The sequence below is a fragment of the Eublepharis macularius genome, chromosome 17, assembly GCF_028583425.1.
Source record: "Eublepharis macularius isolate TG4126 chromosome 17, MPM_Emac_v1.0, whole genome shotgun sequence".
NCBI classification, from domain to species: Eukaryota; Metazoa; Chordata; class Lepidosauria; order Squamata; family Eublepharidae; genus Eublepharis; species Eublepharis macularius.
This window is the reverse complement of record NC_072806.1, coordinates 38,852,299-38,866,446: the sequence shown is the minus strand read 5'-3', so window position 1 is coordinate 38,866,446 and position 14,148 is coordinate 38,852,299. Positions and strand designations below refer to the sequence as shown.

At 46.6% G+C, this 14,148-nt stretch overlaps 1 protein-coding gene across 1 annotated transcript in view; it reads right to left on the bottom strand.

The window, feature by feature from the left end:
- The window catches only part of KSR1 (kinase suppressor of ras 1), a 158,270-nt gene that overhangs the window by 37,108 nt on the left and 107,014 nt on the right, over positions 1–14,148 (bottom strand). Inside the window, exons 4-8 of the mRNA XM_055001393.1 lie at positions 12,084–12,549; positions 8,590–8,594; positions 3,708–3,768; positions 1,757–1,840; positions 29–90 (exon numbers count right to left, since the gene is read on the bottom strand). Coding sequence (XP_054857368.1) covers positions 29–90; positions 1,757–1,840; positions 3,708–3,768; positions 8,590–8,594; positions 12,084–12,549 — 678 coding nt within the window. The remainder of the gene's footprint in view (positions 1–28; positions 91–1,756; positions 1,841–3,707; positions 3,769–8,589; positions 8,595–12,083; positions 12,550–14,148) is intronic.

The following is a 14,148-nucleotide window of genomic DNA, read 5'->3' as shown; positions in this document are numbered from 1 at the left end:
TTGGGGGTGGGGGAGACACCAAACTTACAGGGCAGGAAAGATATTCTACAGGGAGGGGCTTCTTTTGTACATTTGTTATGACACTTTAACCTGCAAAAAAGAGGGAGAGATAAGATGTACATTAAATCATGCTAGGTACATACCACAGTGCTATGCAGACAGTGCTATGTAGCTGTTTCAGTGGCTAAAATTTACATAAAGAGTATCTACTGATGTGAAGTCCTATTTAGAAAGCCACAGATCCGTAAGAGGAAGTATCAGGGAGGCCCTCCTGGTACCATGGGTCCTGTCAACCCCTTAACCCCGCCCCCAGTTTTCGGATTCTGCAAGGCCAAGGCCATCAGAAGGGTGCCAGACACAAGCCCAGCACAGAGGCAGGGATACCAACCAAGCAAGGAAAGGTCTTGCAGAACCAAAGGGTGGAAGCATGAGGACAAGAACAAGGGGAGTGAGTTAGCACAAGAGCTCCAGGACCCCAACAGGTCACAGGGGGCGGCTCACTTGTGCTAGCGTTGCCTAGGGTCACTTGAGCTCTTCCTGTATCCTCTCTGGCCCCACCCCTTTCCTGAAGAAGACGGCTTTGCTAGGTACTTTCCTGGATTGGAGAGAAGTGCTCTGCATCTCCCCATTGGTTCTCACCAGGCACGCTGCTTCCTTTGGTAAGCAAGGCTTGGTACCATGAGCCCTTCACTGGCTAAAGGGCCTTACAAAAACCCAGCCTGGAGGCTCCTGTCTAATGGATTTGGACCCAGGCCTCAGGCTGCTGCAAGGGACCATGGCACCGTGGTAGAGCACCTCCTCGGCATGAAGAAGGTCCCAGGCTTAACCCCTGCCATCTCCTGCTAAAGGGAACTGGGGATGAGAAAGATCGGAGGCCCCGGAGAGTTGCTGCAGCCAGGCCCTGGCAGAACCACCATCAGATTCAGCATAAGGCAGCTCCATGTGCCTCTGCGACATGCATTCACCCCCTGCCTGAACTTTGCCAGCCCTTCTCCTTCTGTGTAAGCATACGGTTTGCTTCTTACAGAATCACGGAGTTAGAAGGGGCCATACAGTCCTTCTAGTCCAACCCCCTGCCCAACGCAGGATGAGCCTAAAGCAGCCCTGACCAAGATTCACGCAGCCTCTTCTGGAAAACTGCCAGTGACATCTAAACTCTTGACATCCAGCCCTAACCAAGACTTCCTGCAGGTGACTGTAGCTGCTCACACTTATCACCTGACCTTTACTGCTGTCCCCCTATTCTTTCTCTCACTGTGAATATTCCATTTCCCTTGGTGGGAAGAGACGTCTCTTTCCCGGTTTATGAAATGCTGCAAAGTGTCACGCACATGGGCAGCACTGTGTTAAATAAACAAACGAACTCAGGCTAAACTCCCCTTCGGGTTAAACTCCCCTTCCCTGGCAGTTTTCAAGAAGAGGCTGGATGGATATTTGTCAGGGATGCTTTAGGCTCATCCTGCACTGGGCAGGGGGTTGGACTAGATGGTCTGTGTGGACCCTTCCAACCCAGTGTGATTCTGTGAAACTCTCATCTCAGGCCAGGTCGACTGCTGGGATGGCCTTGAGAAAGTTGATGTCCCTCACAGCCCCCTTACAGGGATGAAGCCTCCAGTTACAGCAACACATTTTTTTAGACTTTTTATATATGCTCCATAGTCCCAAAGCACATCTGTGGCAAATAATACAGAGTTGAATTGCACATATTTTGGCAAACACTTTCCATACAATGGAAGTATCCTTTCTGCAAGCTCACCTGCAGTGTTTACACTTCACTCCAAACATCATGCTTTTTTGACACACCTGGCACACCTGAGACAGCCAAGATTTTGTAGAGAATCTGAGGAAGATAAAAAGGACCAGGAGGGGACAAAGAGGGGAAAAGGCACACCAATGAACTACAGAAAAACACATTTATGAGTTTCACTGGGCTTGCTGGGAATGGTTCTTCTCCCATTTTCCTGTCACCCAAAGCTCAGCCTTTTAGAGGTCAGGTCAGAGCTCCATTGCAGAAGCCTTGTTTTGCACATACTGGACCCCAGGTCCAATCACGGGCATCCCCTGTTCAGCAGGTGCTGGGAAATGCCTTTCTCTGTCTGAGACCCTCAAGAATGACAGCCGGCCAGAGCAGATACTGGTCTGATTCCTAAAAAGGTTGCCTTAGACCTTCATAGGGGTTATAGCAATCCCGAGTACTTCCAACAAAAATCCCTGATGTAGGGTTGTGAAGGACTGCTCTTTTCTCCCAGACTTTGGAAAGCTGCTGCCAGCTAGAGGAGACCACGCTAAGCCCAAAGACAGGGCTTTCTCAGTAGTGGCACCTCATTTGTGAAATGCCCTTCCTCCTGAGGCTTGCCTGGGGCCTACGTGGCTTTCTTTTCTGCACCAGTCCCCAGGGCTTCTGTTCACCCAGTCTGTTAATTAAGGAGTTGATCTTTTAAAACACTATTTTCGTCTGGAAATTGTTAAGTTGCTCGTGATCTGTTTTTATGGTCTATATTTTTATGCTGGGCTGGGCTTTTTGAATGCTGGATTTTAATTAATATTTTTTTAAATTTTGTTTTCATTATTTTTATTTTGTTAAGTTGCCTTAGTCAGGTTCCTGGATAGGCAGCATAAACATTTTCTAAATAAATCAGCCTAGACTGGCTAGTGGTCTGGCTCAAGGTAAGACGGCCTTGATCGAACGGCTGCCTAGTGGTTCGCTGGGCTTCCAGTTGGGCACTTTTAACACAGCTTTGCAGTGGGGGGGGGGGGCTCTTCAATTTTTACAGAATCACTCTGGCTGTTAGGTTTTCCACCTTCCAGGTGGGATCTGGAGATATTCCGGAACGACAACTGACCTCTAGATTTCAGAGATTAGCTCCCCAGGAGGAAATGGCAGCTTTGGCGCTAAAGCTCTATGGTGTCACATCCCTTCCCAGGCCCCAAATCCCCAGGAATCTCCCAAGCTGGCAACCCTACTGCTGGTCCTAATTCCAAGTTTCCCCAATACTGCTGTGTAGGCCACTTGCGTGGATGCAGGGGGGGGGGGGGAACAGCCTGGACTCATGATGGGAGTCAGCTACGTGCCTTGCAGTATCGGAGAGGCAAAGAACTGTAAGCAGAAACAGGTTCACAGTCGGTTTTTCCTTGCAAATGGATCGCAAAGGCCTGTGGGCGTAACAGAATCAAGGCCAATTCTACCAATCAAGGAAAGTTTTTTAAAACAGCAGAATCGGAGGAGCATCCCACCAGTGCAAAATGCAGAGACCTAGTCTGAGCCTGCCTACTGCTTTTGGCTGAGCCGGCAATTCACGTAAGTCAAGTATGTGCCTCGGAATCCTCTGCAGCAACGCAGGGGAGTAGTGGAGGGTCCGTCTCCCATTCACACAGTGAACCACCCTTGACAGAAGCAGCGGGCTCAGGCTTTTCACAGAACTGATCTCATGAAGGTGACCTGGAACCCACGGCGACAATGAGAGGAATTCTGAATCCGGAGTCCTCGAGGCCCCTCACAAGGAAAGCATCCAAGATGGGGATGTGAGTTAAATGCTCCTGCTGGCTTAGTTTTTCTCCCACTAACATGACCGATTCAAGATGTGAGTGTAAATATTCCCATAGTTTCCCTGCAGATGAACTGGGAAGGTGCTAAGTCCCATCCAGCCCCCACCCAGGATAGCCACAGAATCCCAATTTCAGATGCTCTTTTATAGTTAAGCATTTACCTGTGTGTAACAGACAGACCAATATCTCTTCGTACCGTTTGAGGAGAACCTTGGGGGAGATCTAAGAAACCAAAATAAAGACAGCATCCATTTAATTAAAAAAAGGCACGTACAAGGAGGATCGCGACTGGGATCTGCAGAGAGTTTAATCCGGTGGCAGATGAGAGGGTCCCTTGTAGGCTGACAGGAATTAGGGTTAGAAGGGTTAGAAGTGACGTTGAACTAAGTTGTTTTCAGTTACCCTGTTCTCCACTGGCCTACTTATCCAATGGGGACTGGCATGGAAACATCAGAGGCTTTCTAGTCTGCGCAGCTGGCTTCATAAGATGTATCCGAATATGGAGCTGCACAGACTGGGTACATGAGCGCCAGTGTGGTTTAGTGGGAGAGCCAGGTTCTAGTTTCCGTTCAGGTATGAAGTGTACTGGGCAACTGTGGGCCAGTCACGGTCTCTCAGCCTAAACCACTTCACAGAGTTGCTAAGAGGATAAAACCATGTGACCAATGCCTGGTTATTATTCTGACAGAATCTGAAATGACAAAATATGCAAATATGTTGCAACGTATTTCAGTAGCTTCCATTGTTCAGAATTAAAAGTACGTCCTCTTTATATCCCTTTAGATTTTGGGCAGTCCTGAGCAGGAACCTAGCAGATCAGGGGACTTTGCCATGAACAGAATGAGGCCTGCTCACGCTTGTAAAAAGCAGTCTGCCACCACTGCGCCACTACCTCTCCATGTGTTGCTCAGTCCTACCAAGGCTTCTGAAAGCAGGTTAGCCTTCCCTCTAACTCTAGATGGCATCAAATCCCAGTCTGTGATACGGCAGGGCAGGGCAGGGCAGGGCAATGCTTTTTTCCCATCCAAGGAACAAGGCGGATGACTTGCTCGGGACGCTAGAGCCAGCAACACATTTCCTGCGAACTGGTTTACAAATATTTCAACAACAAGCAGATGTGTCCTTCCACTGAACTTCAGAACTACAGAGGCCACGGGGCTTTCCCACACACTCAACTTATTTCTGATTTTCTGAACAGTCAATCCCCAAGCACTGGAATCGGTCTGGGCAGGGTTCTTCCACACATCTGCCCTCCCTTCACATTTTTACCACTGTGAATTGGTTTATTTTGTGCCTTAAATAATCAGGATCTTCAAGTGATGACGCTGTCATCGTCGATGGCATTATTGGTGACGTCACAGTACTCCCCTCCTCTTTATTTTTTGTGTTTACATGCTTATAGCGTTATATTAATATAAGGGCTGAATTTTATTTTAAAAGATGAAAAATGAACACATGGAGAAGTTTTTGAATGGGAAAGCCTAAAAGGGGAGCTGCTCTGCCGCCCACGCCTAAGTCCCAGACCACACGGTCCAAACCAGAGAGCCCTGCCCAAGCTGACCCAGAGCTAGCAGGAAGAGGCTGGCAACAGCAGGGCAAACCGGCCTCTGTTGGGGTGGGGCCTGGAGCAATGGCGGCTACGCGCTCTTCAAGCCACACTGTTTTTTCTGGCTCCAGAAGTAGCCTCACTTCCCCCCACCCCGACTGGGCCCACTGGGCTCTTGTAATTCTTTTTTAATTGTCATTTTCATAGCGTTATAGCAACCTTTCCATTGTAACAATATATGCAGCAGATTCTCTGAATTCTCAGCTTTCATTTAAAAAAGTAAATTTCTGACCCCTTCCCTTGCAGAGATACAAGGGAAAAGGCATATATCCAAAATGGAATGGGCTAGAGACTTTTAAAAAAATAAAGCTGGAAATTCAAAAAAACCTGCTGCATGTATTGTTACAATACATGCAATACTATGGTGGTGGGGGCAGGGGAGGGCAGTTTACAAAGATCATGCAACCAAAGAGGCCCTAGTGCTAAAGGAAGTGTTGGCCAATGGAGTTACACGCTCTGCATCTATTACAGTCACAGTCTCGTTTGTGGCTGAAATCACTGGGTCCCAAATGGATCAAGCATCTCCATTTACTTCCTTTACTGACTGCAATCTGGGAGAAGTAATGACGGTATTCATGAAAAAAGCATGCTTGGAATGGTAAGAAAATATGGAAAACACATTCCCGTTTAGGCAGGCATCTGACGTGTAAGTTAAGCTTACTTTTATGGAGCGCGATTTCCTTTCAAGGAACGTAGTCGTACATTTTTAAAAAACAAAATTTGGTAGAGAATTGCTGCGTAAGACAATAATAAAACACTAATGCTAATATTGTGCATGATGCTTTACAGAGTACCAGACAACAGTCTCCTGCCCCAAAGGGGCTGCAATATAAATTTGGGGCAGCAGAGAAAAGACAGGAAGGGAATGGAGAAACAGGGGAAGACGCTGCGTTCGCGCATGCCCGTGTAGGGAAGGGGTCTAAGGGCTTCATAGGAAAAGCAGTTTCAGAGGAAGGAGGGGAGGCAGCATCACTCCAACGCTCTGGGAGGCAATTCTAGGCATAAAGGGTGAAGGCGTGGGTGGAACGAGAGATCCTCAGACGTCTGAGGGAGGTGGTGCTTTAGAAGTGCAGCTCGCAAGCAGGGATGTGCCAGGGTACAAGAGCAGGAAATGAAAAGGCAAGGCCACGGAGGGCTCTGAAACGCAGGAGGGCTTTGCGCTGAATCCTGGGGCAGGCAGGGAGCCAGTGCAGGGACTGGACCAGTGTTGTATAAAATCCACGCCGAATCTCACCAAACTCATCTATACAGTTTACATTTGCTAGTGAAATGCAGTGGATCAAGGATTAGCTTTGGATTAAATAAGTATCCCAAACAAGCGGTGAAGAGCATTACGCTGCATGCAAAAATTCCCAACTCAAATCCCAGCCCTCTCCAGTTAAAGGGTCTCAGGAGCAGGCCTGAGCAAGGCAGGGGCCCTAGAGAGCGGCTGCCAGTTCAGGTAGCAGTCCCGCACTGGACAGACCAGCCGTCTGACTCAGGAAAGGCTTCATGCCGGCACCTGATCTTCTCCCCAGTCATTCCCCACCCCACCCCACCCCACCCCACCAAGACTCATTTCACACACACCCCATTCACAAAGGTACAGCTCAAGAGAGGAATGGAAGTGCCATGTAACCAATCCTCTCATACAGAAGCACTGATCTCTGCTGATAAAGGCTGCTGAGCTTTCAGCCCCCCAAACAGTAAGATCCGCCGATTGCAAACCATAAACACGAATCAATATGCAACCATCACTGTTCATGTTTAAAGTGGGAGTAATTTTGCCCCCAAGCCACAACCTTTGTACAGAAAATGGAGGTTTCAATTTAAGCCAACATTATGAACTGTGCGGTCCTCCACTTCACACAAAATACCCCCAAACTTCACCCTATGCTACTTTTAAAGCACATTTAGGGAACTCCAGTGTCATTAAGTCCGTATGTGCTGGCTTTACTTCTTATCATAGGATTACTGTAAGAATTAAGCAGGGCAAGAGTTACAGAAACTTTTAATACTGTGCAATGGAATTAGTGAGAAGGGAACGGAAGACAAATCAAACCAATTTGTGCCAGGCCTGAAGAATACCACTTTCTGAGGATGCCAGCATGGAACAAAGTTCCCAGTCCTCGCTGAGCAAATCTCTCTGCAGTGTCGAATGAAGGGTCTTCAGGAGCTCTGTGCAAGATACCAGAGTCTGGCATTCATTTCTAAAATATTACCTTCTCCACAGGCGAGCAAACCAGGAAAAGCCCACCCACCGCTACTTTGGCCCTGAGGCCACAGAATTCTAAGTATAAGCCACAGACATTTCCTCACACACTTGAAACGACTCATCACTAACACCTCTGTGGAGCTCAGCCATTTCATCAAACTTAACAGCTTTGAATTGCATCATTCCTTTTAAAAACTGGTTGAACAAGCCATCAGCATCAGAAAGGGGAAAAAACGGGAACCACGGGGCAGACTTTGTGAATGTTAATCCAGATTTGCCCAAACCACAAATTAAGAAGGACGGGTAGAGAAAAAGCGGGGTATGCTGACTGTGGGCTACTGACTTCCCCAATGTCTGTCCCCCCTGTGGGTCCCTGGGCTGGACTCCACTCAAGCTTGGTTCAGAGGAGGAAAGGCTGTACAAAGGCAAAGGGCAACTTCCAGCAAAGCACTTCCGGCTCTGAAAACTGGATCCTGCAGTAACTCTTTCCCCAAACTTTGTATGTGATGGAGAAAAAAAAATGAAGTTTAGCAAACAGTCCTGTTGCTAAAGGGATCTACTGTGGTACTAACATATGGTCATTCAAGCTAAGCATTGCTGTATTGCTGCCACAGGTTATGTCCGTCCCCAGAGAAGTGCCTGGCAAGAGATACATTCGGGGACAGTTTCAAAGTATCATCCCTGCTGGATCACACAAATGGTCTGTCCAGTTCAGCATCCAATTCCCCCGTACTGGCCAGCCAGATGCTTCTGGAAAAGTCAAAGCCAAGCCAGAAAATGCAACATACCACGCCCACCCACCCCCCCATTCACACTTCTGTCTCTAACCCCTGCAATAGATATTAAAGATACACAACCTCTGGATACTGAGGTTCCATTAAGCCATTGTCTGTAAACTGGTCCTTTTCAGGAACATTTACCGTCACTACATCCCTGTGGCCGAGAACTCCATGTATTAATTGTGTATTGGGGGTGGAGGTGGGGGTGGGGAATCCCAAACCACTTCCCTATATAACCACAAGACCTCCAATTCCTTAAGTCCCAACAGGGAATAAGATGTGCAAGCAAGGCGGGGACTAACTATAGGTTCAATTGAGTCTTTAAAAATATCTTCTCCATCCTCATCTTTCCCCAGCCTTCTAAGGGGCTTAACAGGATTTGACAACAGCTTGGTCCTACTGTTCTGGATGAAGACAAGCCTTGGGCAAGGGCATGAAGACGGTCAGAATAGTGCCCCACTTACCAAATCTAAAAGACAAAAAGAGAGAGAGAGAGAGAGAACCAGAGTCAGAGTTGTGCATAAATCACATGAACATGCTTTGTACAGAGTCATAGCACTGGCCCACCCAGCCCATGCCCGACTTCTCCATCAGGTAACACTTCTCCCTTCCAGCATCCGGAGAACCTTTAACTGTAGACATATTGAACTGAACTGGGGACTTTTCAAAGCATGCCACCGAGTCTCAAGTTGTAAGGGGACCAAAGAACACAACCAGTTTTATAAAACAAGATTTCTGCCTCATGATCATGTTTCTGTGAACTGAATTTATTCCCTTCTGCCATAAAGTCTGAGATTCTTGGCCTTAAGCCAATCTGATGAAGAAAATGCCGTATGCTGCTAGGGACAAAGGCACAAGCTGTTATTAGGTGTGACGTTCTCTTCCAAATGACTTGGGTACAGATCTCTCTTTAGACACCAACACACCAGATGGCCTCACTTTTCCTCCTCTGTGAAATGGGAGGAATAGCAACTAGCTTCCTTAAGACTTCTGAGATATCTACAGTAAGGAAGTTCCATTACCTAGCCCAAACCCTGGCACGTGGCTTCAGCTCTGGAAGTTCAGAACCAAGTTCACTGGTATCAAACAGAATGAACTGTTAACATCTCCATTTGAAGGATCTGGCGTAGCAAGGGTGGGACGAACCACAAAATGCCAGTGAGGTGCATCTAACCATCCGTGAACTTTGTGGACCTTGAGTTTCTCATTGAGCCCCCCCACCCCACCCTAATTCTGTCCCTGTGGAGAAATCAACAGGAATTGCTGTTCCTTCTTCCAAATATTGCTATTAGCTGCTTAACTCCAAGCTATTTTTTTCACCAAGTTCTCCCTGGAGCCATACAACCTATATGGTCATGCAAGTTCACCAACTTGAACTCACTTCCTAGATGCAGGGGCAGCCATTTGAACTTACAAGTGCCTATCTGCCCATTCTCAAGGCAGACTCAGACCCAACCCGGCAATTATGTATTGTGCAGTCTACCCTTTGCTCTTCAGTACTGCGTGGTTAGATACATGCCCTTGTCTAGAGTTGCCAACCAGTTAGAATGTGTCTAACCTGGTGAGAACTCTCTCCGCCAAACCAGCTGCCAGAACAGAGCAAGAAAAGCACACTTGTCACTTTTTATATTATCATTCTTATTAATTGTATTATCATGTCTTGCAAAATGCATTTATTTGTTTGGCATGTGCCCCCTGGTCCTCCTGTGTTGTTTTTTATTGAATTGTTTTTATACTTTTGAAAATGTTTTTAAAAATTTAAGTTTTAATGTTCTCTACCTTCAGATCCCTTTTTGGGTAGAAAGGTGGCATACAAACGTTTATAAATAAAGAAATGCATTTATTTTAAATAAAGAAATGCATTTTATTATCCTTCAAGGGAAGGCACACAGCATTTTCAACCATTTATGGTATTAATTGTTTACCCTGCCCTTCCATAAAGAAACTCAGGGTGGCAGCATAAATGTTTCTCCCTTCCTCCCTTCTATCCTCTCCACAACTCTGTGAAGTAGGTTATGCTGCTAAATGATGACTGGCCTGATAGTGAGATTTTCATGGCAAACGAGAATTTGAACCCGTGTCTCACCCAGCCTCGCCCAACATTCTGACCGCTGCACTACACCAGTGCTCAGGGGCACTGGCAACTCAAATGCTAACAACAACCCTAGCCACAGTGAGAGTAAACTAACGGTTGTCTATTTTTTTTGGTAACATGCCTACTCTTACATTTGCTGCCATATTGTGTTGCTGTGCTCTTTTTGACCTGTGACCAGCTGATCTTTTGTTGAGCTCAAAGTTTTGAAGCCCTACTTTGGGCAATTTGCAGAACAAAAACTGGCACTGGTATAAAATTGGCAGGATTGGGGTGCCCATCTTTATCAGAATAACCCCAGGTGAATTACCCATTTTAAAAAGCCTTCTAAGGTGTGTGGCAGGCAAAAATGCAGGGGAAATAGCAGCCCATGGAGGAAAGCATGCAGAAAAATCTTACGTGGATGCTCGGCTGCCAATGCAATGCAAAACAGAGAGTCCTCACCATGTGGAAGCAGCCTTGATCACACTCAAGAGGCTTTTCCAGGTACTTTGGCTTCATCACGTGGTTCCAGTGCACAGGGATCCTTTCTATTCAGCCTAACCAAACACCCCTCAACCCACAGAGATAACTAAGCATCACCTTGGACACACCTCTCCCCTGCTGCTCCTTATTTGGAAGTTTTCCACACCAAGGCCATTGTCCCCAATATCTATCTCCAGCCAATCAGGTGTCTGTCCACTGATTTCCTCTCTCCTCCCCAAGCCTGGGAAAATTAAGATGTTCTGTTTTTATTGTCAAGAGATGCTACCATCATCCCAACTCATGACCACTTTTGATCTTGAAGCAATCGGACTGTGGACTCTGGATTCCAGCTCATTTGCTTCAACTCGGCCCTGCTCCACACACCTTCTTTGCTCTCTTTGGATTATAGCCTGATATTCTACTCGAGCTCCCCGTCAAGCCCTCGTTCATGCAGGTCTAAGATCCACTCGGACCTTTGGTTACCTAGACGCTTGCTATTCCTGGCAACCTCCTTTTCCAGGTTTCGTTTAATTATGACTTGTAATTACAACTTAATTACAACATCACAAGCAAACTATAGTTACTGCCAACCTCCATGTTTGGAAACAGGTTTGCAAACCATTGTTAGCAAAAACTTCAGTGTCTAATTTGTAAGTGATACAGAAAAGAGGATAAAGGAGAGTATATATGATCCCAGTCCTCCAGACCAAGTAAGCTGGTGCAACTGCTTTTAAGTTTTCACCGTTTACATTTTTTATATTTTTGTGTATTACCTGCTTGATTCTGCTTTTTAATACCTTTTTAAAAATCTGATCTGGTTTTATGCTGTTGGCTTTTATTGTATGTAGCAACGTACCACCTTGAGAATATTGGGGGGAACAAAACGGAGCCCATATTTCAAAAATCTGTCTACTGCATTCCCCCCAAGGAGCTTACAAGGTTTGCCATTCATTTTATCTTCCCAAGAAGCCTGCGAGGTAGGCCAGGCTGACGGACAGACAGAGTCAAGGTCCCTCAGCAAGCTTCAAATCTGAGTGGGGATATGAACCCAAGTCACCTCGGTCTTAGCCCAAGACCCTCACCACTATGCTTCACTGGAGGTCACGCCATTGCTGTGGTCCACTTGAGGATGGAAACCAACAATCCCAGCACTGGAAAGGAATGGAACCAGATCTATGCATACATTTTTTCCAATTCCTGGTTTACTGTGATTATTAAAATGGGACTGGAACAATTTTGCATTTTATTCTCTACAACACTTTCTGAACTTGTAATAAAATGGTCTATCACTATTATTAATTAAGTGTCGGGCTTAAACTCTGACTCGGTACAAGGCAGAGCATCTCACTAAAAACCACAGCCTTCAAAGGTCTGCAAGCAACAGGGAGAGAGTACACTTACTTTATAGGAGGTACTTCGTCTATTCTGTTGCCGAGCTGCGATTCATGGGATTTGCTCCTTGTGAGGGTTGGGAAGTTGGGTAGCAGCTGGAAAACCTTCCGGCTAGGTGGGGGTGGAGTCCGTGGGGGTTTCCTCCTCTTGAGTTGGGGTGTGGTTGGCGGCGTGATAGTAATGCTGTGGGGAGTCCTAAGGTTCCGTCTCCCGCTGTGAGTAGGAAAAGCAAAAGATTCCAAGAGGTTATCTGCGCTGGCTGGAGGTCCCTGGCTCGAGGGGATGTTGTCTGAAGATGGAATTGTAGACACGGAGACAGAGCGGGGCTGCTGGCCATTTGCCTTTGAAGATGACAGGGTGCCATGCTTCCACATGACTGCTGCGGGGCAGGGGGAGAGTTCTGAAGGGGGCACCAAGTGGTTCTCCCGGCGCATGTCTGATGCATTCCATACCAAATCGTCCTTGTATTCACCACCTACATGAATAGAGAATATCATTCAGCACCAACAGAGAGAGCAGAGTGACAAGGAGTGGTCCACACAGGCAGCATGATACCCCAGAAGGTGTATCTTGTGGGCTGTGAAGGTCCAGATTTTAAATCTTAGTGCCATCAGCTACTTCAGCCTGCCTCCTTGGGCTTCAGTAGCAAGTAGAGATGGGCACGAACCAGAAACAAATAAACCATGCAGTTTGTGGTTCGTCATGTTTCTTCCGGGCCAGCAAATCACCATAAGCATAAGGTCTGCAGAAAGCCCAACCCCTGTTGACTAGGAAACTGATTGATTGGCACCAGGCTGTCTGCAGTGCAGTGACGAACCAAAATACGAACCAAACAAACCACCCTAAAGTTCGTGGCGGTTCGTCAGAAATGAGTTCTGATGAACTGCTGGTTTGCGAACCACGAATCGGCCTGGTTCATGACAAACTTTGGTTCGTGTTTTGGTTCGTGCCCATCTCTATACCAAGTTTCCCCTTCCACCCTCCCCGGCGACCATTCACTATTGCACAGTGCATCGTAAGTCCCTGGTTCAAATTGTCACCCTCGTGAATTCACTATATGGCCTTAGGCAAGCAACATCTCTCAACTTATACTTCACTCAGTGGGTCAACTGGGCTGTGCTAGCTGGGCATGACTTGTTTACTCTGAGTATAGGTTTGTCTGCAACAGCTTTATGTCATCAATGAGCAAAGCGTGACAGGACAGCAAAGTGTTTGAGGAACACCAGAAGCAAAATTAAGAGTTCTTTGGAGAGAAAGTTGGATGGGGGAAGGTCTGTACTCAGGCCTCAACTCTCAGTCTGCTCTCTTAAGAAACTCGTTATTTGCTCCAGCCTTTTTATTCCCCCCACCTCATTAGATTAAAAGAAAAGCCTACCTCTCAGGGCTGTTATAAGAGAAGTCAACACAGCTTTGATGCGAAGCTTTCTGCACAACAAAAGGAAATGCTACATGGATGAGGGGCTGAGTACCTGAGTTACCAAGGACTAGAACTTAAATCAAGTATGGGACAGGAGTCCAAAAGCACATGGCGTGATTACGGCTTTTGAAGTTTCCCAGAGCAGACAGATTTCTCTTAATCAGAAGCACCCAAAAGCCATTCTCAGAAAAAGGGGCAGTGCGTTGGCTGCGTCCCCAAGTTCTTAAGAAGTCTCCTTGTTTCATAACTCTTGCGATTTACAGTCTATTCTGACTGTGGGTCCCCGGGGCCTTTCCCACTGTCTGCTGCCAGGGCTTGAATTCTGGCATGTCTAACAATTATTTAATTTATTTATTTATTTACTTTAGATTTTTATTCCACCCTCGCCGCAAGCAAATGAGACACTTCGGCAACAAGCAAAAATCCATTCAAGGACCTCATTCTCTCTTTAAAATCCTAGCTATATGGGGACGGGATAGTTTCCTAATGGTGCCTATTTAGACTCTGAGTGTGGGGGTGGGGGTCTTTATTGCCTATGAAACTCTTGTAAAACATTACACTTTTAAAAAATGTTTATACATCACCTTTCTTCACTTACGAAACTGCACATGGGGACCAGAGCAGATCTCCCACGTTAGCACTAACCAAATCCAGACC